The following is a 27,651-nucleotide window of genomic DNA, read 5'->3' on the forward strand; positions in this document are numbered from 1 at the left end:
GCACTATTTTGGGATACATTTGAACACTTTTAGCCCTTTTTTATGGTTCTCCAAAAAGTTGAATTAGACTTTTTCTGAGTCTGGAGGAATGCAAGGGGAGTTGACAGGGGACTCTACCCGCATTATGAGGCACTATCTTGGGATACATTTTTTCATTTTCACCCATTTTTTATGGTTCTCCAAAAAGTTGATTTAGACTTTTTCTGAGTCTGGAGGAATGCAAGGGGAGTTGGCAGGGGAATCTACCCGCATTATGAGGCACTATTTTGGGATACATTTTTTCATTTTCACCCCTTTTTTATGGATGTCACAGATCGAATGGCAAACGCGACCCGCCATCGGAGGGCCTCTGCCGGCCCGGCCTCGTGCCGGTGCTCTGGCGGTCGGTTCCTCCGAACTGCGGGTTCGACTCTGATGGCCGGGAGGGACGAGGGAACCGTCGGGGGGGTCTGCTGGAGGCTCCTGCTGGAGTCCTGCGTTTCACCGCGACCTGGCTCGAAAAACTCGAAACCCTGACTCCAGTGCGGTGTGGCGGCCGTGCGCCTCCAAGTACCTGCCTCCCCTGCCTCCTCCGTGTGCTGCGTGGGCTGCGTGGGGGTAACCCTGCGTGTCCGTTACCCTGCGTGTCTCTTAGCTCCCGGGCCGACCAATATGAAGCGTTTCCAAGACGAACCGTCTGACTCAGGGGTCCCACCACGGGTTCCGTAGCGGGGTGGAAGTTCCACCTCCCCACTTCGCCGCGGAATGCAAGACAAACACCTGTTTCTCTAATCCTCCACTGTTGCATAGCGGCCTTAGTCGGCTGCGGCATTCAGCAATTGGCCTTGCTCCGGGCACAGGACCCTACTTCATCACAGGCTACCTGTTTGATCCTGCGTAACAACCACATATATGCTTGTCTGCAAAGAGGGAAATGCCTGGTCCCGCCCAGGGTTTCCTCTACGGCTAGTGTCCAGCCAGCTGCGGTATCAGCAAATTTGACCCGCCATCGGAGGGCCTCCTCCCCGGGTCCAGGTTCCGGTGCTTGGCGGTCGGTTCATCCAAACTGCGGGTTTGACTCTGCTCCTGGAGCGGACAAAGATATGCGGCAAATGCCGGAGCGCATATATGCTTGTCTGCAAAGAGGGACATGCCTGGTCCCGCCCGGGTGTTCTTCTACGGCCAGTGTCCAGCCAGCTGCGGTATCAGCAAATCTGACCCGCCATCGGAGGGCCTCCTCCCCGGGTCCAGGTTCCGGTGCTTGGCGGTTGGTTCCTCCAAACTGCGGGTTCGACTGTGCTCCTGGAGCGGACAAAGATATTTGTATTTGCCTGAAGGATGGAAATAAACAAAGAATGATATTTTACAGGACATGACGGATATGTGTTTTTTCCAGGCTTTTTGGAAATAAACCAAATGTGATTTTTGCTCATTTAACGATATGGTGTACCAGGAGAAGTGGGATGCTGCCATGTCCCAACTGGTCTCCGGAGGAATATAAGGAGAGTTGACAGGGGACTCTGCCCAGTGCTTATGAACCGAATGAGGGGTGTGTTAGAGGGGAAGGCTCTGGCTGTTTCTGCAGCCTCTGCTTCTACCTTCTCTCCCCACCCCGATACCAGCGTGTGCCTGCTGTAAAAGGCAGGTGCACGGGCTCTCACTGCCACTAACTCTGAGCCTGGCTCCCGAGCAGCACGTTCTCCCCGGCAGTCTGCCAGCAGATGAAAAACATCCACCTCTCCGCCTCTTCCGAGGGACGAGGGAACCACGCGGGGGGGTCTGCTGGAGGCTCCTGCCGGGTGCTCCGTACTGCGTTTCACCGGGACCTGGCTCGAAAAACTCGGAACCCTGACCCCAGTGCGGTGTGGCGGCCTCGCTCTGGCCGTCCACCGTGCGCCTCCGGGTACCTGACTCCCCTGCTTCCTCCGGGGGCAGGTGCGAGGGGTTCAATGCCTCCTCCCCCCGCTGCGGCGAAGGCCGGAGCGGGATGGAGCGCCCGGAGGTACTGTTATCCCCACGTTTTCGTACCCAAAACTGTCTTGTGAGCTCGTGGCAGAACCATGAAACAAAAAACAATCAATGTATCGGACCCATCACCAGCCCCGCGTTGGTGCGGAGGTGGGACCATTTTAACCAGGTGGTAACCCAAGTCCTCCCCTTGGTCCGTGTTCCCTGCATTGAAGCATCGGACCCATGGTTGCAATCACCAGTTAGCTAACGCATATAAACGGAGAAACAGAAAACCATTTAAATAGAATTCATTGTGTGTGTTTTAGGAAGGATGGTGTCCGAATGCCCGGTGTGCAGACTCTGCTATCTGGCTTCGAATAAGCACCTTAAGCACAAACATGCAGTGCGGAACCTGGAGGAAAGAGGCATCATTCTTAAAATGGCCAGTGGCAGAATAAATGCTCGGACCAAACCCTGTCCCATCACAGGGTGTTCGTATGCTGGGAAGAGACTACACCGTCATGTAACTCGTGACCATCCTGAGTTCTCCCGAGATGAGGCACATCAGGTCATGGCAAGGCTGAAGCATAGTGTGGCCATGCAGTTGCTCCATGACCTCCGAGAGACTAATCCCATCATTGGAATGGCTACATCATTGGATATAGACAATGAGGAGGAATACCCGGTGCACCCTCCACCCTTCTCCCCACATACCGAGTGTGACGAAGAGGACTGCAGGCAGGTGAGGCTGGAAAATGTGGCATTGAGGGCTCAGAAGGATGCCCTCATTGATGAGGTGAAGACCCTGCGCTCCAGGCTGAAACAGGGTCTAAAACCCAGGAAGCAGAGTGCCACTGCTGCTCTGCTTGAGAAAGACGAAGAATATATACGATTTAAGGGCCTAGCAATCTCAAGTACCCCCGGCATGAACAGAGTAACCTCCGGCAGCAATACCCCTCTCAAGATCCTGGTGAAGACTTTGATGCGGTCCCCAGAAGCCTCCGGTAGTGAGACCCCGGTGAAGATTGTCATGCGGGCCGTAGAAGCCTCCGGTAGTGAGACCCCTCTCAAGTCTGTGATGCGGTCCCCAGAAGCCTCCGGTAGTGAGACCCCGGTGAAGACTGTCATGCGGTCCGTAGAAGCCTCCGGTAGTGAGACCCCTCTCAAGTCTGTGATGCGGTCCCCAGAAGCCTCCGGAAGCAAGACCCCGGTGAAGACTGTCATGCGATCCGTAGAAGCCTCCGGTAGTGAGACCCCTCTCAAGTCTGTGATGCGGTCCCCAGAAGCCTCCGGAAGCAAGACCCCGGTGACGACTGTCAAGCGATCCGTAGAAGCCTCCGGTAGTGAGACCCCTCTCAAGTCTGTGATGCGGTCCCCAGAAGCCTCCGGTAGTGAGACCCAGGTGAAGACTGTCATGCGGTCCATAGAAGCCTCTGCGAGTGAGACCCTTCTCAAGTCTGTGATGCGGTCCCCAGAAGCCTCCGGAAGCAAGACCCCGGTGAAGACTGTCATGCGGTCCGTAGAAGCTTCCGGTAGTGAGACCCCTGTATGCCAGAAGACCCGTGCGTCTGTCTCCAATAAGCTGAAAGCTAATCTGGCTAAGGACTGGCCCTCTCCCCGAAATCACTGGGAAGGGACGGGGGAATACCATGCGTGAAATCACGTTGCCTAAAAGCATGGAGACGTACATTCAGACATACAGAGGTCATTGTGAGGGTGTCGCACCGACAGTAAAACGGAAAGAGAATTGTATGTCCAATGTCAGCCGGATAAAGAACTTCCTAGTATTCATGGCCCATGGTGTTGACCGGCTGTCAGACTGGCTGTTTCTAAAAGACACAAAGAGGGTCCGTGGCTGGAGCGAGTATATTTCAAAGTCGGGCCGGGCAGTCACAACATCGCTGTTGTTCCTGAAGACTATGAAGAATTTCCTGAGGTACTTGTCTGCGTCAAAGCTCCGGGGGTGCAGGCTCACCCAGTCTGATATGATCCACATCATCAGAGAGGTGAAAGCCAACATGAACGATTTGAAAAAGTCTGTCACTGTCCACCAGTTTAAGGTGAAGAGGAACAAGCTGGATCGTCTGCCGAGCCAGGCGGATCTTCTCGCCGCCATGGCGGCCGCTGAGAAGCGCATCCCTGATATCCTCTTGACCTGATGGCTAGCAATCCGACCTCAATCACCCAGTACCTGCTATATGGCTATCTAACCCTCCATTGGAGCCTCCTGTATGGCCACCGTCCGGGTGTGTACGCAAACATGACCAACACGGAGGTCTTTGAGGCGGACAGAAGGGGCACTGCTGAGGGCTACATCATCCACGTGCAGGATCACAAGACTGCCAAGACATTTGGCGAAGCACAGCTGGTGCTTACAATAAAGGAGTTTAGCTGGGTCATGCGGTGGATGGGGATAAAAGAGGGCATGTCGGGTCCTCAGAGTGAATTCTTCCTTTTCACAACGGGGAAGCACGCTTCCAAGAACCTGAACGCTCACTTGAAGAGGGCTTGGGCTGATGCTGGGCTAGAAACAGCCGTCACCTTCACCATCTTGCGCACTGCCCTGGCTGACAATATCAAGCATCACCAAGATCCAGAAAGCAGGTCGATTCTCGCTAGGCTTATGTGTCACGACGTAAGCACTGCAGACCGGTTCTACGCGAATACACCTGGAATAAAGGAGGGATTGAAGATCCGCTCCATGTTCAGGGCGGCAGCAGCTGCAGCAGCATCATCATCAGAAGGAGGTCTACCACCGTCAGCTACCTCCAAAGAGGACTCAGGGGCGGAGAGCAGCGATACCTCTTCTTCAGGGCCGGTTGATACTCCTGATGAGGGGACAGGGGCGTGTACTCAACCTTTTTTCCCCGGTGCACCGTACAAGTTAGACGGCTAATATGGCCCCCAGGCCCCTGCTAATCATGTTGTTATTATGTTAATTATGTATATTTTGTATACTGTTTTTGTAAAAATTGTGTGATAATTAAATAAATAATATAACATTAGTATAACCTTGAAGGTTCCCAGGGGCAAATACAGTGCCAGGTATCAGACTATTTAAACAATGTTTACCCATGATTAAGACAACTTCCCTGGCTTGTAAAATGCGGTGATGCGCCCTGGACGTATCAGACTATTTTAAACAACTTTTCCCCGCCTTTCAAACACGTATCCCTGGGTGTTTTAGCCTGTCATTTTGCAGGATATCATTTAACATTGACCCTCTCCTGAAAATGAACAGATTCTGTGCATTTCCGGCAGAGGTTACATGTTAAATGATATCCTGCAAAATGACAGGCTAAAACGCTCTTCCATACGTTTAAAAACACTTTTCCGACTATTTTAAACAACTTTTCCCCGCCTTTCAAACACTTGTTCCTGGGTTATAGCCTGTCATTTTGCACGATATCATTTGACATGGAATCTCTCCTGGAAATGGACATATTCTGTGCATTTCCAGGAGATTGTTCAATGTTAAATGATATCGTGCAAAATGACAGGCTACAACTCTCTTCCAGACGTTTAAAAACACTTTCCCCGAGCATTTAAACATTATTTCTGGCTTGTAAAGTGCGGTGATGAGCCCTGGTAGTATCAGACTATTTAAAGGGTTACCAGGAGCATGAGAATATCCTCCAAAGAAGGGGTGGTGGTGTCGTGAAGAAGGCCGAATATGGATGCCGATGTGCGGACGGTAAAGCACCGCAAAATCCACCCCCTTTAGGGTTACCAGGGGCATGAGGTTCTGTAGGGTGTGATCATCTGGGTTTAGTCCGTGGGGGAGTGCTTAAGTCCGGGGGCCCGGGGACTCACGGTGCACGAGGTTATGGAAGTGCCACTGTTGCCGGAGGTCCTTAGTCCGTCCTTTGGGGCTCTGTGAGGGGCTACAGAGAGGTGGTTTTCCCGGTCCCTCTCCTGGAGGTATCAAATAACCTGAGCTCCATGTGAGGGAGAGAGGCTGGAGGTCATTAGGCCGTCCTTTGGGGCTCTGTGAGGTGCCAAAGAGAGGTGCTTTTCCCGGTCCCTCTCCTGGAGGTGTGAAAAAACCTGTTTGCCCGTATTAGGAAGCCGAGCTGGAGGTCATTAGGCCGTCCTTTGGGACTCTGTGAGGTGCCAAAGAGAGGTGCTTTTCCCAGTCCCTTTCCTGGAGGTGTGAAAAAACCTGTTTGCCCGTATTAGGAAGCCGAGCTGGAGGTCATTATGCCGTCCTTTGGGGCTCTGTGAGGTGCCAAAGAGAGGTGCTTTTCCCGGTCCCTCTCCTGGAGGTGTGAAAAAACCTGTTTGCCCGTATTAGGAAGCCGAGCTGGAGGTCATTAGGCCGTCCTTTGGGGCTCTGTGAGGTGCCAAAGAGAGGTGCTTTTCCCGATCCCTCTCCTGGAGGTGTCAAAAAACCTGTTTGCCCGTATTAGGAAGCCGAGCTGGAGGTCATTAGGCCGTCCTTTGGGGCTCTGTGAGGTGCCAAAGAGAGGTGCTTTTCCCGGTCCCTCTCCTGGAAGTGTGAAAAAAGCTGTTTGCCCGTATTAGGAAGCCGAGCTGGAGCTACTTCAGGGGTCTGTGAGCAGCCACAGAGAGGTGCTTTTCCCGGTCTATTTCATGTAAGTCTGACATGAGCAGAGTGTTCATGCTTTGAAACTAATACACCCACGCTTAGCATGCTATTTTAGGGTATAAATCTTATCTTATCACCATGGATGTACCTGTATTTAAATAAAGCTTACAGCACCGGGTATTCCCAGGCTGGTCTCCCATCCAAGTACTGACCCGGCCCGACCCTGCATTACTATGGGTCTCTGACACAATCAGACTTTTACCACACTGTTAGCAGGCTTTAATCAGATTTTTAGCACTCTTTTCCCCGCAGAAACTAGTTTAAATCACCGTGGTCACCATGGTGGGGATTTAGGAATGTACCTGTGTGTGGTGTGAAGCTTCCCTGCACTTTAAATCCATTGATTTGCCCTGTTTTTGTTGTATTTTTTACTGTTAATGCACTGTGCTCCCTGGGATGATGCGTCCTCCTGTGGGGACACATGAGAACTGCACTCAAATCACTTTGTGCTTTTTAAACAGTTTAAAATAGTTTTTTCCACATTTAAAAACCGCTTTCTGCCCTGGAAATCATTTCTAATCATTATTACCGTTATGGAGGGGCTGCAGGAACACTTTCCCCGCCTTGCAAACATTTATTCCTGGGTAAAATAATCAATTTGTTCCGCCTGCTTTCCGTCAGCACCTGCGGCTGTCGGATTAAAACAGTTTAATGCACTTTTAACACTCATGTACACCGTTCATATGGTTCCCTAACACAGTGCACACAGTCTGGAGCTCTCACTGGGGCCCTGGACAGGCTCCAGTCCGGCGTTTTAACGATTGGCCATTCAAATGTTAACGAAACGGCCAGACTTCCGTGCGCATCAGCGGCTGTCGGATTAAAACAGTTTAATGCCTCAGCCTACCCACAAATCCGGCTCATTGCCTGGGTAAAAGTCTGATATGAAGCAGCCTGTCCTCTGTTGAATTAAAACCAGTTTAATGCACCTTTAACACTCAGCCTACCCACAAATCCGGCTAATTTCCTGGGTGACACAGTGAGATTGTCAGCGGCTACTGTTGAATTAAAACCGTTTTAATGCACTTTTAACACTCATGTACACCGTTCATATGGTTCCCTAACACAGTGCACACAGTCTGGAGCTCTCACTGGGGTCCTGCACAGGCTCCAGTCCGGCGTTTTGATGAAACAGACGGATTTCCGCGCATTCAAATGTTAACGAAACGGCCAGACTTCCGTGCGCATCAGCGGCTGTCGGATTAAAACAGTTTAATGCCTCAGCCTACCCACAAATCCGGCTCATTGCCTGGGTAAAAGTCTGATATGAAGCAGCCTGTCCTCTGTTGAATTAAAACCAGTTTAGTGCACCTTTAACACTCAGCCTACCCACAAATCCGGCTAATTTCCTGGGTGACACAGTGAGATTGTCAGTGGCTGCTGTTGAATTAAAACCGTTTAATGCACTTTTAACACTCGTGTACACCGTTCATATGGTTCCCTAACACAGTGCACACAGTCTGGAGCTCTCACTGGGGTCCTGCACAGGCTCCAGTCCGGCGTTTTAACGAAACGGATGGATTTCCGCCCATTTGGCCATTCAAATGTTAACGAAACGGCCAGACTTCCGTGCGCATCAGCGGCTGTCGGATTAAAACAGTTTAATGCCTCAGCCTACCCACAAATCCGGCTCATTGCCTGGGTAAAAGTGTGATATGAAGCAGCCTGTCCTCTGTTGAATTAAAACCAGTTTAATGCGCCTTTAACACTCAGCCTACCCACAAATCCGGCTAATTTCCTGGGTGACACAGTGAGATTGTCAGCGGCTGCTGTTGAATTAAAACCGTTTAAAGCACTTTTAACACTCATGTACACCGTTCATATGGTTCCCTAACACAGTGCACACAGTCTGGAGCTCTCACTGGGGTCCTGCACAGGCTCCAGTCCGGCGTTTTAACGAAACGGACGGATTTCCACCCATTTGGCCATTCAAATGTTAACGAAACGGCCAGACTTCCGTGCGCATCAGCGGCTGTCGGATTAAAACAGCTTAACCAGCTTTTACCACTCACGCAGCCAGGATTCCTGCTCCTTTCCTGGGTTACAAAGTGAGGTGACGCAGCCTGTCCTCTGAGTCTCCCCGCCTCTCAGAGACTTATTTCTGTGTAAAAAAAGCCATGTGCTCCGACCCCTGGATCTCTGCATGTGTGTGTGCCTGTGAGTCTCTGGCTACTGTCCAGATGCCCGCATTATGAGGCACTATTTTCGGATACATTTTCTCATTTTCACCACTTTTCCCTGGGTAAAATTAGGTCTGTCACTTTGGCTAACCGCACCACTGTCGGTCGTCTCCCGAGAGTGGACGTCCATTGCCTGTAAATAGGGCTAACATTAGGTCTGTCACTTTGGCTAACCGCACCACTGTCTGTCGTCTCCCGAGAGTGGACATCCATTGCCCCTAAATAGGGTCAGGGATGGGCAACTTGGATGGTGGTGGGGACCACATAATTTACGTACTGGCCACCAGGGGGCCGCAGATTCACTTGGAACACACACACACACACACACACACACACACACACACACACACACACACAAATTCCATGTACTGTATGTAATTATTAACAAATATACTAAGTCTGACATCTTCATTGACATTTTACAATCTTTCAGGGAACATCCTATAAGCTCACTAAACAAATATCAGTTCCAATTGTAACAGGACTGGGCAGATAAAGAGAAAAGTGGTAGTGTAGCAATCACGACAGAGGCGGTGTTCAAGTCCAAAAAAGAGGCTTTATTGCTGTTAAACTCAAAAATACCTTTAACTATATAAAGGCTAACGTAGCCGGGCCGCTAACCGACTTACCAGCTTACAAAATGTTCCCTCACGCTGGGACTCTCCTGCTCCCTCCATGTGCCACACACAACTGAGCAACTCTGTGTGCTTTGTCTCCCTTGAGGGAGTGATTAGCACCAGGTGTGAGGTCTCCACACCTGCTCCCAATACTGTTAATTGGAAGCGGGCGGAGCCACCTATTGGGAATGTAGGTGCCTCCCACTACTCTGCCTCTCAGTTCCTTACACACACCCCCCCTTCAGTTCTGGCCGAGGAGAGGTGACCATGGTCCACAGGGCATCTCTACGGGACAGAGCATCTGCATTCCCATGCTTGGCTCCGGCTCTGTGGATGATAGAGAAGTTAAACTCCTGTAGTGAGACAAACCACCTTCCTACTTTAGCGTCTGTGTCTTTTTTATTTGCCATCCAGATCAGTGGGGCATGATCAGTTACCAGAGTGAAGTGACGTCCCAAGAGGTAATACCAGAGGCGCTCAAGCGCCCATTTTATTGCTAGGCCTTCTTTCTCCACAGTAGCATACCCTTGTTCCCTTGTGTTCAGCTTCCGGCTGATGTACATGACGGGGTGTTCCTCACCGTGAACCTCCTGGGATAGTACTGCTCCTATGCCCACCTCTGACACATCCGTCTACACAATCATCCCCCGGCTGAAGTCTGGGGTCACCAACACCGGCCGTGCGCAGAGAGCCCTCTTAAGTCCCTCAAAGGCGTGTTCAGCCTCTCCTGTCCACTTGACCATTAGCGGCTGCTAGTCTCTGGTCAGGTCTGTAAGGGGAGAGGCTACTGTGGAGAAGTTCGGGATGAAACGGCAATAGTAGGACGTCAGACCCAAGAAGGTTTTCACCTGTTTCTTTGTTGACGGTCGTGGCCAGTCCTGGATCACCTGAACCTTCCTTTCTTGTGGTCTAACATGGCCCCGCCCAATGGTGAAGCCCAGGTATTCGGCTTCCTCCAGTCCAAGCTTGCATTTTCTTGGATTGGCTGTCAAGCCCGCCTTGCGGAGAGATTCCAGCACTGCTGCAAGCCTTATGAGATGGCTATCCCATGAGTCACTGTTGATAACAACGTCATCCAAATAGGCAGCTGCATACTCACGATGTGGCCTCAGAACCTTGTCCATCAGTCTCTGGAAAGTGGCTGGTGCTCCATGAAGCCCGAAGGGAAGCACAGTATACTGGTACAGCCCTGCCGTCTTCTCTCTTGAGGCTGCTTCAAGTGGGACCTGCCAATACCCTTTCGTCAAGTCCAGAGTGCTGATATACCTGGCTTCCCCAAGCCGATCAATTAGCTCATCTATCCTGGGCATAGGATACGCATCAAACTTGGAGATTTCATTCAATTTTCTGAAATCACTACAGAACCTGTTGGTTTTGTCTGGCTTAGGAACCAGAATGACAGGGCTGGTCCAGTCACTGTGAAATTCTTCAATCACAAGCATTTTCTGCACTTCTTGCTCAATGGCCGCCCGTCTTGCCTCCGGCACCCGGTAGGGCCGCATCTTTACCTTTTGGCCAGGCTCTGTGTGGATTTGATGTTCCACCATCGTTGTGCATCCAGGTCGTAGTGAGAACACATCCAAACTCTGCTGAACCAGTTCCTTGGTTTGCTGTAACTGAGCTTTGGACAGCCCTGGACCGTATTCAACTTCGGCCACCTCATGGTCTGGAGAAGAGGGGGACACAACCGGGGAACAACAACACAGCAGTGCCTCTCGGGCGTACCATGTCTTTAACAGGTTAACATGGTATATTTGGGATGGTTTGGGATGGCCAGGTTGGCGTACCTTGTAGTTGACTGGTCCCACCTTCTCTGCCACTTCATAGGGACCTTGCCACGATGCCAGGAATCTGTGTTATGTGGTGGGGACCAGGAGAAGCACTTTATCCCCGGGCAGGAACTCACTTGGTTGGGCACCTCTGTTAAACACTTTCCTCTGGGCTTCTTGGGCTTGAGCCATGTGCTCTCTGACCATGGGCCAAACATCTTTCATATGCATCTGCATCGTCTCTACATGCTCAATCAGGCTCCGATGGGGGCTTGGTTGCTCCTCCCAGGCTTCCTTCGTGATGTCGAGAAGTCCTCTGGGCTGTCGGCCATACAGCAGCTCGAAGGGGGAGAAACCGGTTGAAGCCTGTGGAACTTCCCTGATTGAAAACAGGACATAGGGCAGAAGCTGGTCCCAGTTACGACCATCCTTGTCAACAACCTTCTTTAACATGGATTTCAACGTCTTGTTAAAGCGTTCTACAAATCCGTCTGTCTGAGGATGGTAGACAGATGTACGAAGCTGCTTTACCTTGAAGAGCCTGCAGAGATCCTTCATTATCTTGGACATGAAGGGAGTGCCTTGGTCTGTTAGCATCTCTTTAGGAATCCCAACTCGGCTGAACAGGTGAAGCAGCTCCCGTGCAATCACTCTCGTTGTCATGTTCCTCAAGGGAATGGCCTCCGGGTACCTGGTTGCATAGTCAAGGATCACAAGAATATACTGATGTCCCCTGGCAGACTTCACCAGCGGTCCCACTAAGTCCATGGCAATGCGAGAAAACCTTACCTCGATTATCGGTAGAGGTATTAGGGGATTTTTAAAGTGTGGCTTGGGACTCATCTTTTGACATTCAACACAGGTGCGACAATAATCCTCTATAGCTCTTACAACCCCTGGAAAGTGGAACCGGCTTCCAATCCGCTGCCTTGTCTTCTCAACCCCTAGGTGGGCCCCTAGGACATGGCTGTGAGCCAGATGCAGCACTGTGGACACATATTGTTTTGGGACAACCAACAAGTCTCTTCGCTGACCTTCAAACTGTTTGGCATAGTACAACAGATTATTTTTTATTAGGAAATGAGGACATGTAAGCTCACCTACTCCTGGAACTGGTTTTCCCTCTATTTCCGTAACATTGCTGCGTGCATGCAACAGATTGGGGTCTTCCATCTGGGCGGTCCCGAACTGGCCCTTCAAACTTGGAAGCAATGCAACTTCACCCTCCTCATCACCTGTGCTTAGGTCTCCCGGGAAAGCAACAATAGGGTTATTATTGGCCTCGTCTGCACCGGAAGATTGGTTGCCTCTCTGCTCCTCCGGCACAGCACACACAACTTTGGGGGACTGCTGAGGAGACTTACCCAAGGTGGCAATTTGTCCTTTCTCTCGCTTTCCTTTGGCACGCTTGGGCTTTTGGGACTCACCTCCTTCTGGTGCCGCAGGCGCTTGTATAGTGGGCAGTCTCGCCCCACCAAGACTGGGACTGGTAGGGAAGGAACCACCTCCACTTTCAGCTCACAGCTGTGATAAGGTGGATGAGGCAAGTGGGGTATAATTTAGTGTCCCTATGGACACAGGAAACGGGCACAGTCTCTTCAGATGGCAAATGGTCGAGGAGGTGGGGTTGAATGAGGGACACCACACTTCCTGAGTCCACTAGCGCCTCTGCATCTTTTCCATTTACCTTGACTGGTATCATTTGAGACAGGGAGCTTTCCTGTACCCAGCAAGAGTCAAGAAGGTGGCAGGGCCTTGAACCAGATGAGTTGGCGGTCGGTATTAGCTCTTCCTTCCCTGGGCACTCCCGGGCAATGTGGCCTGTCTCCCCACACTGGTAGCAACGCGGTTGGCCCTCTGGCAGGTAGGAGTGTCGTCGCCTTACCTCTTCTGGTTCCCATCGCGGTTCTCGTGCCCGTCTAGTCCGTGATGCTTCCCCACTGACTTTCCGGCCCCACTCGGTGTCTGGTCGTGCGGACTTAAGCAGGTCCGCTGTGACCACGTGGCTCTACACTACGATAACCAACTCATCCAGACTTGCTGGATTCTGCTGGCTTGCCATTTTCTTGGTCTCATAAGGCAGAGACCGAATCTATTTGTCCATCATTATCCTCTCTAAAACACTCAACTTTTCGGGGTTGCATGTCAGCCATGCTCTGGTTACCCGGCCTAGGTCATACATCTGGGCCCTGGCTGACAACTCTGGCTTGTATTTCCAGTCATGGAACCGCTGGGCTTTTGCTGCTATGCTGTAGCCATACCTCGCCAGGATTTTCCTCTTCAAGATGACGTAATCCTTTGCTTGGTCAGGAGGGAGGTCGAAGTAAGCTTGCTGTGCCGGGCCCAGGAGGAATGGTCCAACCAGATCAGCCCAGGAGTCCCTTGGCCAGCCCTCTCTTTCAGCTGTGCGCTCAAAAGCTGTTAAGTAGGCCTCTATCTCATCACTCTCCGTCATTTTGGGGATGAATCGACCTGGGTTAGGCTGCACGGTTGCTTCCCTCTGGATAGGAGAGGCTGCTGTTAGGCATTTTTGGACCTCCACATGGAGAAGCGCATTCTGTTTCTGCTGCTCCTGTATCATCTGCCGTTGCAGAGTCTGCTGCTCAGTAGAAATACGCACCAACTCCCTTAGTACATCCTCCATCTTGAAAACCCAAAACTTTTTTTTTCTGACTGCAACACCACCACTAGAGTCCTTATGCCCGCATTCCCCAGTGTAACAGGACTGGGCAGATAAAGAGAAAAGTGGTAGTGTAGCAATCACGACAGAGGCAGTGTTCGAGTCCAAAAAAGAGGCTTTATTGCTGTTAAACTAAAAAATACCTGTAACTCTGCAAAGGCTAACGTAGCCGGGCCGCTAACCGACTTACCAGCTTACAAAATGTTTCCTCACGCTGGGAGTCTCCTGCTCCCTCCATGTGCCACACACAACTGAGCAACTCTGTGTGCTTTGTCTCCCTTGAGGGAGTGATTAGCACCAGGTGTGAGGCAGCGACGTGCAGTCAGGGGAGGCAGGGGAGGCAGAGCCTCACCTGTCATACTCCAATGTAACGGAAAAACAACTAAAGAAAAACTAAATAGTAATAATAATAAAATGTCTCCACTGATCTATGATGTAAGTGCGATTAATGTATGATTCCAATCGCTTTTTAAAGTCAAAATCAGCAAATTTGCCGAGCTCCGCTACAACTACGGGTAGCGATGAGAAGTTAGGCAAGGACGAGCTCTGCCTCTCGTAAGCCCACAGTAACTTGCTGGAGCGCGGGCACTAATTTAGCGCTGACACTTATTTTGTGAGCGCGCTCAAGCCAGTTACTGTGGGGTGAGGTGAGGCACAGATGAGCTCTGCCTCACCTCAGAATGTGTCACCCCACAGAAACTGGCTGGAAAGCGGGCCCTAAGAGCATGCCTGTTACCATCTCACTGTAGGTCACCAATGTAATGTTTGTAGATCCCTTTATTAAATTTATCCTCGCCATCCATAGTCTCTAAATAACTTATTTAACGTATATATGATATTTAGGCTCACTGGTCTCATCATATAACGGCAATGAAAAAAGCAGCAGGAGAGGCAGCCATAACCTCTGCCGCACTGAAGGGGGCGCACGTGAGCCCACAGGTTCTTGTTGCTACTGTTATTCTACGCAGAGACGGTAGACACAAACAACAAACTAGACTTTTGAAACTACAGGAAGATAAGGAGGACTTTTACAAAAAACGAATAGAGATTGCTGTCCAGAAGGAGAGCATGGACTTAAAGGCCCAGTGAAGTGCATTTTTTTGCACCAAAATGAAATGGCAGTTTCATTCCTTACATATCATTGTGCCTGTTCATGGCTAAAATAATTTGTAATAATTCATAATTAATGAATTAATGAATTATTAATTTTGCCATCTGAGCCTAACGGAAGTTGCAGACGATAGTGGCTGTGACGTCACAAGATGTACCCAGTTGCGATTGTAAACATGGCGGAGACTCTGGAAAGTGATACTAGTGTGAGAGAAATTATTGATTTGGACAGCTTTTCGGACAGGATAGATGAGGAAAGTGATCAATTTGGTGCACTTTGAGGGCAACATTAAGAGATTTATGGATACAGCTCTCAACACTCATATGAAACATATATTTCAATAATCAAAAAACATTGGAATGATTTCTTAACCTATTTTATACAACTAATATTACATAGATGGAAATATTAGTTTACATAGATGACCAAACCCACTGAGATAACTTAGGCTACAGTTTACCTCCCTGAGCTGACGTTATCTCTCTCAGTCCCACAGGAGAGCACTCTCTCTCTCCTTATTGTTGAAACAGCTAATCTCCGTTAGCTCCGAGCTAGCACCAGATGCTAACAACAACCCTGTAACTCTGTCAGTCTCTCTTTCTCTCTCTCTCGAATCGACCACTGGCCTTTATTTATCATGATCAATCGAATAATCTACGAAACAATGACCCCAGCCAGGCTCACCTTCATCTTTTGGGAACAGAAACATCGCCACTTCGGCAGACTTGACATTACTACAGCCAGCGGCAATGCATCGTTTCCCCTGTGTTTTTCATCCCTCTTTCTTCACTGTCGCCTCCATTGTCAGGTTTTCTCGATTGAAAATCACTTCCAGTCGACTCCGACACACTTTCCAGGAAAATACTAGCTCAAAAACGTTGAGAAATTCGACTTTGAAAAAGAGAAAAAACGAACGGTGGTGAATGTAAACAGTGCAGCGGCGTCCATCTCGTGACGTCACGCAGTAGATCGCAAGCCACGCCCACGAAGGCGAAGGTCGACTGCAGATTTCCCCGGAAAATTCAAAACTCGTCAAATTTGTTGCTATTCCAACATTTTTTGATATGGGTTCCAATGGACAATTTTGGTCATTACTATACGTATTAGCATAACAGATCATGCACAGGTGCACACTTCACAGGGTCTTTAAAGGCCCAGTGAAGTGTGCACCTGTGCATGATCTGTTATGCTAATACGTATAGTAATGACCAAAATTGTCCATTGGAACCCATATCAAAAGATGTTGGAATAGCAACGAATTTGACGAGTTTTGAATTTGCCGGAGAAATCTGCAGTCGACCTTCGCCTTCGTGGGCGTGGCTTGCGATCTACTGCGTGACTTCACGAGATGGACGCCGCCGCACTGTTTACATTCACCACCGTTCATTTTTTCTCTTTTTCAAAGTCGAATTTCTCAACATGTTTGAGCTAGTATTTTCCTGGAAAGTGTGTCGGAGTCGACTGGAAGTGATTGCCAATCGAGAAAACCTGACAATGGAGGCGACAGTGAAGAAAGAGGGATGAAAAACACAGGGGAAACGATGCATTGCCGCTGGCTGTAGTAATGTCAAGTCTGCCGAAGTGGCGATGTTTCTGTTCCCAAAAGATGAAGGTGAGCCTGGCTGGTGTCATTGTTTCGTAGATTCTTTGATTGAGCATGATAAATAAAGGCCACTGGTCGATTCGAGAGAGAGAAAGAGAGACTGAGAGAGTTACAGTGTTGTCGTTAGCATCTGGTGCTATTTCGGAGCTAACGGAGATTAGCTGTTTCAACAATAAGGAGAGGGAGAGTGCTCTTCTGTGGTACTGAGAGAGATAACGTCAGCTCAGGGAGGTAAACTGTAGCCTAAGTTATCTCAGTGGGTTTGGTCATCTATCTAAACAAATATTTCCATCTATGTAATATTAGTTGTATAAAATAGGTTAAGAAATCCTTCCAATGTTTTTTGATTATTGAAATATATGTTTCATATGAGTGTTGAGAGCTGTATCCATAAATCTCTTAATGTTGCCCTCAAAGTGCACCAAATTTATCACTTTCCTCATCTATCCTGTCCGAAAAGCTGTCCAAATCAATCATTTCTCTCACTAGTATCACTTTCCAAAGTCTCCGCCATGTTTACAATCGCAACTGGGTACATCTTGTGACGTCACAGCCACTATCGTCTGCAACTTCCGTTAGGCTCGGACGGCAAAATTAATAATTAATTCATTCATTAATTATGAATTATTTAAAATTATTTTAGCCATGAACAGGCACAATGATACACTGAAAAAAAGAACACATTGGATTTACTCAATTCAATTGTGGACATTTGTTGCACACAAATAATTTGCTTTGGCAGCAACCTATAGAATTGTTTTAAATCAACACAAACGATTTATGTCCAATCAACGCAATTACTTTGTGTTGATTCAAAGTTATTGAAATGTGTTTCAATAAAGTAAATTAAACACTTTCATCATTTTACTCCAACCCATGTTGATCACTTTATTCAAACACAATTCAATCCCTTTTATTCCAACACTATTTGATCACATAACTCTAGCAATATTTGTTATTTTAATATTCCCATGTCTATTACATGTTTTCAGAATTGTAATTTTTTTTGTTATACATTATATTTATAAATATAATTTTATGTAAATATGAAACAGATTTTAAAAGTAAACATAACCCACTTTTTTTGCATTGAAAACGATTAGAAAGTTTTGTTTCAAGACCTTTATTCAAGAACCTGGAGATTAAATAATCACTCAAGTCTTTCCAAAACTAATCTCCAATTTGAGAAGTACAAATATTAAAAAGGACCTTACATATCGTTTAGCAATTTCGTTACAACAACAACAACGTAAACAAAAAAACAATATATATATATATATATATATAAATAAAGCATCCCCTGCTTTTTATAAGGCATCAATAACTGCGATGGTGGGAGAACCAGCCACACCACTCAGTCCAGGAATGTATACTCTGCATCTCAACTACAAGAACAGTGTAGGAACAGCGAGCCGTGAACATGGACAGTGAACATGGACAGTGAGCTCTCTTCACTCGTGCATTTTCCTCTTCAAGTTTTGGGCCTTTCTTGAAAGGTCAGATGCATCCACCTCCATTATAAGCTTCTGAATAACTTCTAAGGTGTTGCGGAGCTTCAACGGGTAATTCATGTTTAGGGCATACATGAGTCCAAACAGCATTACAGCTGCAAGAGCCACATTCTCCAGATCCTGAAGCACCACCACACCCTCGAGGATAACTCCGACATCAGAATAGTCACTGCTGGGAGTCTCTCTGGCAACATAGATCCCCACTGTTGTTTCTTCTACCTCACGTAGTGTGTTGGCCTCAGTCATGTCCTGGTGGAAGATAAATTATTTCTTTAAGGATAAGATTTTTTTTACTCGGACCTCATTAAGACACAATTTGCTTATTTGACTCTACTGTGGCACTACACTAATTAGCACAATGCTTGCGAAGAAGAATACCTGGTTTGTTTTCACCTGTGGGTTTCACCAGCCTGGCTATCAGATTGTAGGTTGTACATTAAATTGAGTGAATGGTAATTATTATTGGTAATATATATATCAGCGACTTTAAAAAGAGGAGAAGGTTGGAGAGAATAGACAGGTGAAATGAAATGACACCAAATGCTGGAGACTAATGAGCAAAGCATTAGGTACTACTCCTGATTCATAATTCATCCTATGTGATGTAATATAAGCCCTACAGGTGGAAGATACTGCAGCCTGAGGAGGATAGAGCTGTCCTTAAGACTATTGCATTAGTATTTGAATGTGTTTCTGGAATCAGAAGAACACAAATCATGATAGACCATGTTAATTCTAACAAAACCAATTATAATATCAATTTCAGGAAGACAGCTAAGTAACATGTCTGGTAATATGGTCTGGTATATCTGGTCAAATGAGGTTCTTTTAACTGAGGCTATTTTTCTTCTTAAAAACATGTTCAAACTAACTTCTTTTTTGTATGTGGCCTACTACTTTAGCACACACTCACCATGTACTCCTTCACCAGATCCTCAGGATCCTCATTGAGGTAGATGCAGAGTCCTTTAATGAGGCACTCCCTGTCAGCATCGATGTCTTCCTTAAGGATTAAAACAAAGAATATAGGGACATTTTAATCAAATTGAACCTATGGAGTGGTCACATTTTGGGATAATTTACCATTGTAATTGATTTTAGACTGACCTAATGCCAAAAAGGAAATATTATATATATACACACACACACACACACACATATCTACACATATACACACAGTTCAAAAGTTCTTACCGTCATCATGGCAGCCATGTCTTTTAACTTCTTGCCCTGCTGCCCCGATTTTTTCGAGAACACCCTCAGCAGACTTGCGGAGTGTAGGTCAAGCTGTGACAGGAACCTTGACTGTAGAGCCATAGTTGTAATCCGCTTGAACTCTGCGTTAACCTGAAAAAAAAATGAAACCATTTTTTAACAACACGGCCCACTGACATACACACATTTGTTTCATTAAACTTACAGCTGCCAATCACATAACTGTATGCACTATGCATGTTTGCTCAGCATTTGATTTCGGCTATGGAATATTGGGTGTGAATGCTGAAAGCATTTTGCTCTACCGAGATGTAATCCAGCTTGACGCGATCTGATATATTTTAGACAAACTTATTTTTTTAGGCGGCTTTGATGTAGTGCTAACTTATACAATCATATTCGCCACAGTAGATACGAGATTTGGACCTGAAAATCGCCAATAATATGTTTGTGAATGTGTGACGAATCTGATGACAGAGGCAGACCACAACTGTTGTGTTCGGTAAACACAACATGTGGAAACCAGTTAGTCTGAAAACCAGTAGGGACATGACACCAGCAGTATGTGCTGTGTGTTTCTGTTCTCAAGGAGGTTTAATAAGAACTTGTGCTAAACAAAACTTGCAGTCATTTTAATTTATGACGTTATCACGGTATTTTTCCTTTTAACTCTAAGCCCAAATTCCTCGCTAAATAAATGTTCCTCCTCCTCAATCCTATTTTTTTCGGCCCCCGGGATGACGGACATCCTTAAACTCAAGCCCTACTCATCTGCTTCAATCATGTTCCCACTTTTTCAAATATTCCTACTACTTCACCTTCTTCTTACACATTTAAGCCAGCAATGCAGTGAAGCATCAGCTTTTCAACATCCAGCATTCATTTGCACCTACTTCTGAACAACATCGTAATGGGGCCAAGCTTTACTCTAACAGTTGCATATACCATCTACAGCACAAAAAGTTACACCATTATCTTTGTACTCACCTCCATTACACCAAAGAGAGCTGGCCATCTCTCTTGTACATCACTGGTCATGGGAACATCACTAATGACTTCTTGTCTTCTCAATGCAAATGTTTTCTCCATTTTAGCCTTAACTGTCTCTCTGTTATTACGCTTCTTGTAATCTGAAAGGAGTTCAACCCTCATCTTCTCCAAGGACTGGGCGCATTCTCCAAGTGGAAAGTCAGGGCAGTAGGCCACTTCACCCCTCTTTGGTTTCTTAACTTTAAAAGCAGGAGAACGTTTCCCTTCTGGTTTATGTTTCAAAGTATTTACACATACTTCAGGACATCCCACTTTCCGGAGATGTGTGCGGTAGTTGGACAACTTGTATTTGAGACTAGTCTTCCATCCCCCATAGCCAGAGGCTGAGCCTTTTTCTTGTAAACATGGATGCTTCATGACGAGCGCCTCTGCAACTTGGTCAAACTCCCTGTCCGTGGCGTAGACTTTGTGCTTAACTACCTCCTGAATCAACCCCTCTAGTATATCAGACTTGAGCTTTGAATCAGGGATCAACAGTGTCCCTTCTTCTCTGAGAACTCTGTGGGCCTTTTCAAGCTTAATCTCTGCATCATACGAAAAACGGGGAACATGGAACACACCTGGCCATGAAGACCGTGAAGAAGTGGACTCTGGAGATGTGAGAATCCCGGTGCTGTCGCCTAGAGAAGATGTGGTGTCATCAGGATGACTGGTTGGTGGAAAGGAGCAACTGTCCACACATTGATCTGCATCAGCATTGAGAGGTCTGCATGATGTGTATATGACCTTGACTGTAGCTTTGTCTTGTATTTCTCCCATGGAAGTTAAGTTCATAAATTCATCGCCAAAAAGCGTGTCCATGAACTGCAGCCGAAAGGGTTCCTTTATATTACACTGAGTCTTTATCTCATTCTCCAGTTCATTCACAGTTGAAGGCAGGCCAGCAGAAATCACCACCCTCTGACAGCTGTCAGCCCCTAGGATTACTCTGAGAACAGCTGATGTCATCATGGTCTTTCTTCACCGTCTGTTAGGAAAGAGAGTATATAAACAATAAAAGGTTTAGAATTAGTTTTATTTCAAGTACATGGGGCTTGGTAGAAGAGTGAATGCTTGTCATTTTTTAAAAGGGTTCATTGTGAAGAACAATAACAATGTTATTGGACCAATGTATAGGGTTGGGTACTGTTCACATTTGAACCCATAGATATAAACAATAGATGGCTCACCCATGCTGCTGGCCAATGGAGACCGACGTTGCAACATGGCCGCCATCTTGCTGCAGTCAGCTCGCTCATTCATAACATTATGGTTTACTATTTAAATAACCATAGTTTGCTCAATTTTCAAACGGGTTGGTTTGTTATAAACATCAAAGATGTAGTTATGGTACTGCATACTTATAATTATGATTTTTTTTTCAACATGTCTTGTTGTCTCCTGTATCATAGCCATGCTAATAACGTTTATAATAAACCAAACCGTTTGTAAATCAGTCAAGATTTCAGCGAGTTAAGAGTATTTTTGTGCAGATCACTCACCTTACAACAGTAGCTGGTGACTGCAGCAAGATGGCGGCCGGTGAGCTACGCTGGAAAATCTCCCATGAGCCATCTAATGTTTATATATATATGTGTTTGAACCGATACCAGTACCCAACGGTACCTATTCTCTGTACTTTAGTCTGTACCTGCCCAAGCAGTGTTTAATTTGTTGCTTTACCTCAGACACAGATTGATCTCTTCAAGGTCACCATCCGCACACATCCAACCAGATAGGCGGCCAAGGGATATTCATCGACCAGTTCACAGACTTCCACAAGAGCAAGTTCTCGTGACGGAGATGGAGTCACCTCAAAGGCTCTGTAGTGCTCACTATACCATCCACACAGCAGTTTCAAGACAAAAAACACTCTCTGATGCAAAATGCATATTTGATGGATTTCCCCAAATTCGGGCAAGCCACCTTCCGACCCATGGACAACTACCATACCTGTCCTGTAGTTTATTCCCTTGCTCCAAACATTTTTTGCAAGGTGTATTTCAGATATGTCAGGATCTTTCTGTTTAAAAGCTTGAACTAGCTCCTCCTTCAAAACATCTAAGGGGACAGAAGATACATCTGAGACATCCAGCATTTGTTTATCAATACTTGGAGACGACAAGTGGTAGCCAATCATAAACTGATGTTTCACAGCCAGAGATAGGGGCACGTTTTTAAAGCAACTGGTGTGTTTGATTATGTTTTTAAAGAAACTGTGCTTTGCCTCAAACCTCATAGTCCAAAGTCCCACAAGAGGCCCAAAAAACCTTATTAGTTGTGGATAATGTTCTATGTAGTGGTGTTTGGGACGCAGTCTATTGTTAGGAAAAACCTCTTGATACCTTTGTCTATGGTCTGAAATGTTGCTCTCAAGGTATGCAATAGACTCGTCGTTGTGAACTGGGGAAACCACAAGCTCAGCAATCTGTTTTAGGTCCAACAAGACCTGCCATGCTGGATCATGCTCAGGAATCTTAGGCCCAATTATAAATGGGAGCAATCTTAACAAGCACCAGTTTTCATGGGCATTACCACCTATGGTTTTCCTGTGTGAGAGATTTTGTGGCAAAATATGAGGCTTATTTGTTTTGTCTGTCCACTTGTATGGGAAATGTAGAATGGAATTGTTAATATCTTCCAAGGTTATGTACTTCTTTGAGATTAGAAATGTTAGACAATGTGCTATTTCAACAGGCACAATGCCTTCAAAGAGATCGTGGGCAATGTCAGGAGGATAGCCACTGATGACATTAAAATGAGAAAGCGCTTTAGTCAAAGGACAAGCTCTTTTAACTCCAAAACAGCTGCTGCCACTATCTAGGGCTGTTCTGACATGAGTGTCATGTATTTCTTTTGTTCTGAGGCTGAAAGTTCCTGCTCTAACCTCATTTGATGCAATGTCTGAAGCTGTTGCAGTACAAAAACGACAAAAATAGGTGCCTGAAAAATTCTCAACAAAACCCGCTAATCCATGAGCTCCTAAATTGTCTGCAGCAATAGTTTGAACTGTACCTTTGAGCGATGTTCCCAGTTGTGCGACAAAAATTCCATCAACTTCCAAAGACCTGAGATCACGTAGAAGTGGCTCTAAAACCTTGTCATAGCCATAGGTCTTAACATTGTCTGTTTTGCACAAAATAGCTAAGTAAATGGAGGACAAAGAGGAATGAGACCCTGGGGGTAGGTTACTCAGCACCCAGTACACAGCACAAAGTTTGTGGGTTTTACGGGAGGTGCCAAGAGGGTTACAGACCTCAAAGTCATCAACATACAAACCAATAGATACCCTTAACTCTTGACCTGACAATAAACTGTTTTGCTTACAATGCAGACCATCCCTGAAACACTTGTACACAATTTCTTTTGCTGTCTCTGTTTCCCTTTGCGTTTTGTGACTACAAACTAACTTGTCCACAATATCTTTCCTATTCAACAGCACCTGTAGAGATTCAAGAATGGGGACATACTGGAAGGTTTTCTTCTCTTTAGCATCCAAAATACATTCAACTGGTTCAACAATATTAAAGTTTGCCTTGTAATACTGCTTACGTTGATATGTAGAACTCAAAGGACCACCCTTCTCTATGGCTTTATTTATAGGATTCCCAGTGCACAGAGAAGTGGTTATTTCCTCTATGATAGCTCTGTCAACCTGGAGTTTGTGCTTCTGAAAAATATCAACTAGAACGCCATCAGTGTGGGAACTCGAGAGAGAGCTAGTTAAGTTGTGAAGCTCTAGCAAAAAATCATTGATTGCTGTGCTTGGTACATGGGTTAAATGTTCCAACTTTAACAAAGCTGCTGCAAAAGTTTGTTCAATTACATTTGGAAGGTCATTCGGGGCATAAACACTGCAATCTGGTTGTGCATCAGAGTATGCCTCACCTATTTCATCATCTGAAGTATTTTGCGCAGATTCCAGAGAAACAAAGGTGGTTGATGTCACAATTTCTGGTTTAAAATCTGTAATTGAATAATAAGTATGTTTTCTGCTCCAGTGGGATTTAAATGTTCCGTAGATATTTGTTTGAAAGTTGCAATCTAAAAACATGCAAGTTACAACCTCATTTTTGTTAAGGTGTGCATTAATGTGAGCCCAGTAATACCTTTCCGAGACAAGATCCTTACAAGGACATAACTGGCACCTAAATATACAGCTCTTGGATTGATGACTGGTTTTAGTCACATGAAATCTATTCAAATGAATTAAAAGCGCATTCCACGTTTTAAAAGTGCAGGGGCAGCTTACATATACACAAGGAAAACGATTATTATTCCCATAATATCTATGTTTCACTCGATAATGTTTTAATATTTGGGACCTACTTGGTAAAACTGAGGGGCAGGCCTTACAACGCCACATTCACAGCAACATTCTGGCAAACTTGCAGCACCATTCACTGCAAAAGACAAATGGAAACAAAGAAGGATTAATGTCTAATGAGAACATTCTGACAAAAATGTAAGACAAGCTGTCAAAATGAAATAACAAACATCAATCAATAATAAAATGGGGAAGGTCTAAGTAACAGTAGTGACACAACTGTTTATAAAAAGCATTTCAAAAAGTATGACACATCACACAATGGCCAATCACACCGAGTGGGACAGGGTTAAACCAAAATACAATTGTATTCTCACCACATCAATTTGAGCCCACAGTAAAAGCGCCGACTCCAGACACGCACAGAGTTCGCGTTTCAATCTGCTGCAACAAAGAGCAACACAAAAAACACTTATACAATGCAAAACAGTATTTCTATAGACAAAAATTGTAAATACTCTAGTCTACACATACGGGAAGTAGGGGTTCTGGAGGTGCTGCAGCACCCCCTGTTGGTGAATGGTGTACATTTTTTAATGGTTACTATTATGTTCATGTTACTGTTGAAATCTCTCCCCACTTTTGGCCTCACCCCCTAAGTAAAATGACTTCCCACGGCTATGACTCTACAGGTCAACAGATTATGTTATTTTGAGGGATGATGCCAATCTTTTTTATAGCAGATCAACAAATAGCCAATATACATGTCTGCATCTGAAAATGTAAATGACACCATTGCTCCCTTCAATGTACATGTATATATACGGCTGGGTACCTACCGAAATAATCTGGTACCAAGTAGTATCGACTTCTCAAGTCAAAGGATACCTATCCTTATCATAATAATCACTGCTACATGGGGCACTGGGAAAGTCAGATGATGTCAGTCTGCATAATAATTAACCATGTGCTGCATAATAATTAGCCATGTGCTTCTGGTAACTAGAGCATATAGCCTGTCTGTATCCCCTAGAATGACGCACAAACATATATGCCCTAAAGCTGATGCACCGGACTGCTAACCATGCTAAGCCGTTAGCCCTTAAGTAGCCGTTAGCCCCGTTAGTACCTGTTAACTGTGTTCGTTATTCTCCCGACCAGGAGAGAAGCTTTAAAATAGGAGACTAAATGGAGTCTCTGTGAAAGTTCAATTGGGTACTTTAATTTAAAAAGGCGCGGGTTGGTCACAAGCATGATATTGTTCAGTCAGACAAACAGCTGTGATCTGGCTCTCCTCAATAGGGAAGAGAAGAGAATAGATCTCTCCTCCGGTGCTTTTTATATATCCTCTGCTGGCTCCTCCCCGCCAGCCGGCTCACCTCGTCTCCAATGTCCGTTATTGCATTTAAACAGAGGATAGGTTCTTTTCACATTCAATATATGCTTAACACGCCGTTTCTCCTCATATTCTCTTTCATCACTTTTCATTTAACACATTCTAAACGCTGTAATCAATACTCTAAACAATACTTCTCGGCTCGTTTGGTTTCCGGTCATTCCGGATGTTGTCACATGCTACTCTCGTCTGTAAACAATAATGTATTCAAATAAACTGTACCTTCATTTAATATTCAGCATGGTAGTACCTCGACATCTACAGTTGTAGTGTTAAATCAGTAGGCTTCGGTTTGCACCACTCCATATCATTTCGCTACTAAATTCACCTCTTTAGGAAATCGTATATTAGCCACATGCTAAATGCTAACCGGAGATGAAGGATTTTCAGAATAAAAGCTTAACTGCTTGTGCACAAGAATTTCTGGTTTTTCAGTATAAAAGAGCATTAAAACTGACGGCATGTTTAAACTACATTTCCCCATTAAAACATTGATTTTAATTTCTAACATACCCCAATCAGGTTTTAAGGGTAGCCTACTGGTATCATAATTCTGATAAACGATACCCACACTTCTAATCCTGTTATTTACAGATAAAATACATACTCACCACAGAACTTGAGCCACAGCAGAGGCACTACGGTCGTCTGACGGCAATCTACAGCAGCAATCTGCAGCAGCAACAACAGCATTGACATTAAAAAAGTATTGCCGTTTTTCCCTTGCTAAAATTTAGCATAACTTTGGAGCGTGGCTTGGTTAAAAAGTGAGCGCCCCAGCCTCTTAATTAAAAGACAGTAATGTAAACTCGTACTGCTCGTTGACCAAAGCTTTCGTTTGAAAGCTAACGTTAATCCTAATGCGACGTTAGCTAACAATGGCTAAATTAACAGATAGCATTAAGTAACTACGAACCAACACCTTGCGGCGGGCCCCACCCGCCATTTTCAAAGAGGAAACGTAGCACATGGTAATTCAACAGCACGAGAGCAAATAACTTCATGACAGTTCATTAACTTATGTTGGTGACTTTCAATGCATTATATTACATATAGTTACGCATTAACTAATATTCCAATGTATTCCAACCATCCATACTTACCGATCCAAGCTGGGTAATGGCGGGACAGAGCTGCCTTCCTTGCTGCTGTCTTCTTCCACAAAGAAATGCATTGCGCGATTTCGCGGGGTATATTGCGGTGGAATTGATACATTTATTTGATTGACTCATTTTATCCCAACATGACCTAAACAAGTTCATGTACTCTCTCCACATAAAATGTAGATTCTACTCAATACTATTACATTTTGCTTCGGAACATGAGGCAATTGTATAACATTCACACAATAGGCTTGGATAAATCCAACAGATGGCCAGTCCCCCTTTTTTCAGTGTATGTAAGGAATGAAACTGCCATTTCATTTTGGTGCAAAAAACATGCACTTCACTGGGTCTTTAATCTTCAAGTCAAGGTAAGACCACAATTGTAATGAAAATGGGATCTTAGATGTTGGGTATCCTTTTGTTGAACGGTCTGTTTAAAATGAATCGAAGCATCAGACTAAAAAACCTTTTGAAAATAGCCAAATATTTTGATTAAAGTCAAAATATAATATTTGTAAATCTGACTCTGAAAGAGTCAGTGCCTCACCAGCCATGAAGCTCACCGCACGTCACTGGTGTGAGGTCTCCACACCTGCTCCCAATACTGTTAATTGGAAGCGGGTGGAGCC

At 45.8% G+C, this 27,651-nt stretch overlaps 1 protein-coding gene across 3 annotated transcripts; it reads right to left on the reverse strand.

Annotated features, from left to right (window-relative positions):
- Window positions 1-17,605: 17,605 nt before the first annotated feature.
- Window positions 17,606-27,273, reverse strand: LOC307016776 (uncharacterized protein). 3 transcript variants are annotated; one of them, XM_079646093.1, is made up of 8 exons: window positions 27,020-27,273; window positions 26,528-26,588; window positions 24,898-24,964; window positions 24,583-24,656; window positions 20,212-21,241; window positions 19,204-19,356; window positions 18,923-19,012; window positions 17,606-18,258 (listed from the first exon to the last, which is right to left on the reverse strand). In XM_079646093.1, the coding sequence occupies exons 5-8, from the start codon at window positions 21,223-21,225 to the stop codon at window positions 17,950-17,952; spliced, it is 1,566 nt and encodes a 521-aa protein (XP_079502219.1). In that variant the 5' UTR covers window positions 21,226-21,241; window positions 24,583-24,656; window positions 24,898-24,964; window positions 26,528-26,588; window positions 27,020-27,273; the 3' UTR covers window positions 17,606-17,949. The 3 variants fall into 3 exon arrangements, with proteins under 3 accessions (XP_079502219.1, XP_079502220.1, XP_079502221.1); XM_079646094.1 differs by lacking the exons at window positions 24,583-24,656; window positions 24,898-24,964; window positions 26,528-26,588; window positions 27,020-27,273 and adding an exon at window positions 21,937-22,011; XM_079646095.1 differs by lacking the exons at window positions 24,583-24,656; window positions 24,898-24,964; window positions 26,528-26,588; window positions 27,020-27,273 and having other exon boundaries at window positions 20,212-21,897.
- Between the last annotated feature and the right edge of the window lie 378 nt (window positions 27,274-27,651).

Source organism: Notothenia rossii (assembly GCF_949606895.1).
Source record: "Notothenia rossii genome assembly, chromosome: 8".
Classification (NCBI taxonomy): domain Eukaryota; kingdom Metazoa; phylum Chordata; class Actinopteri; order Perciformes; family Nototheniidae; genus Notothenia; species Notothenia rossii.

Excerpts from the sequence above, each read along its gene's own strand:
- LOC307016776 (XM_079646093.1), bottom strand. The coding sequence starts at position 21,225 with ATGATGACATCAGCTGTTCTCAGAGTAATCCTAGGGGCTGACAGCTGT. Across the intron at positions 19,357-20,211 it reads CTCTCTTTGGTGTAATGGAG|GTTAACGCAGAGTTCAAGCG; the intron begins GTGAGTACAAAG and ends TTTTTTTTTCAG. Across the intron at positions 19,013-19,203 it reads ACATGGCTGCCATGATGACG|GAAGACATCGATGCTGACAG; the intron begins GTAAGAACTTTT and ends TTAATCCTTAAG.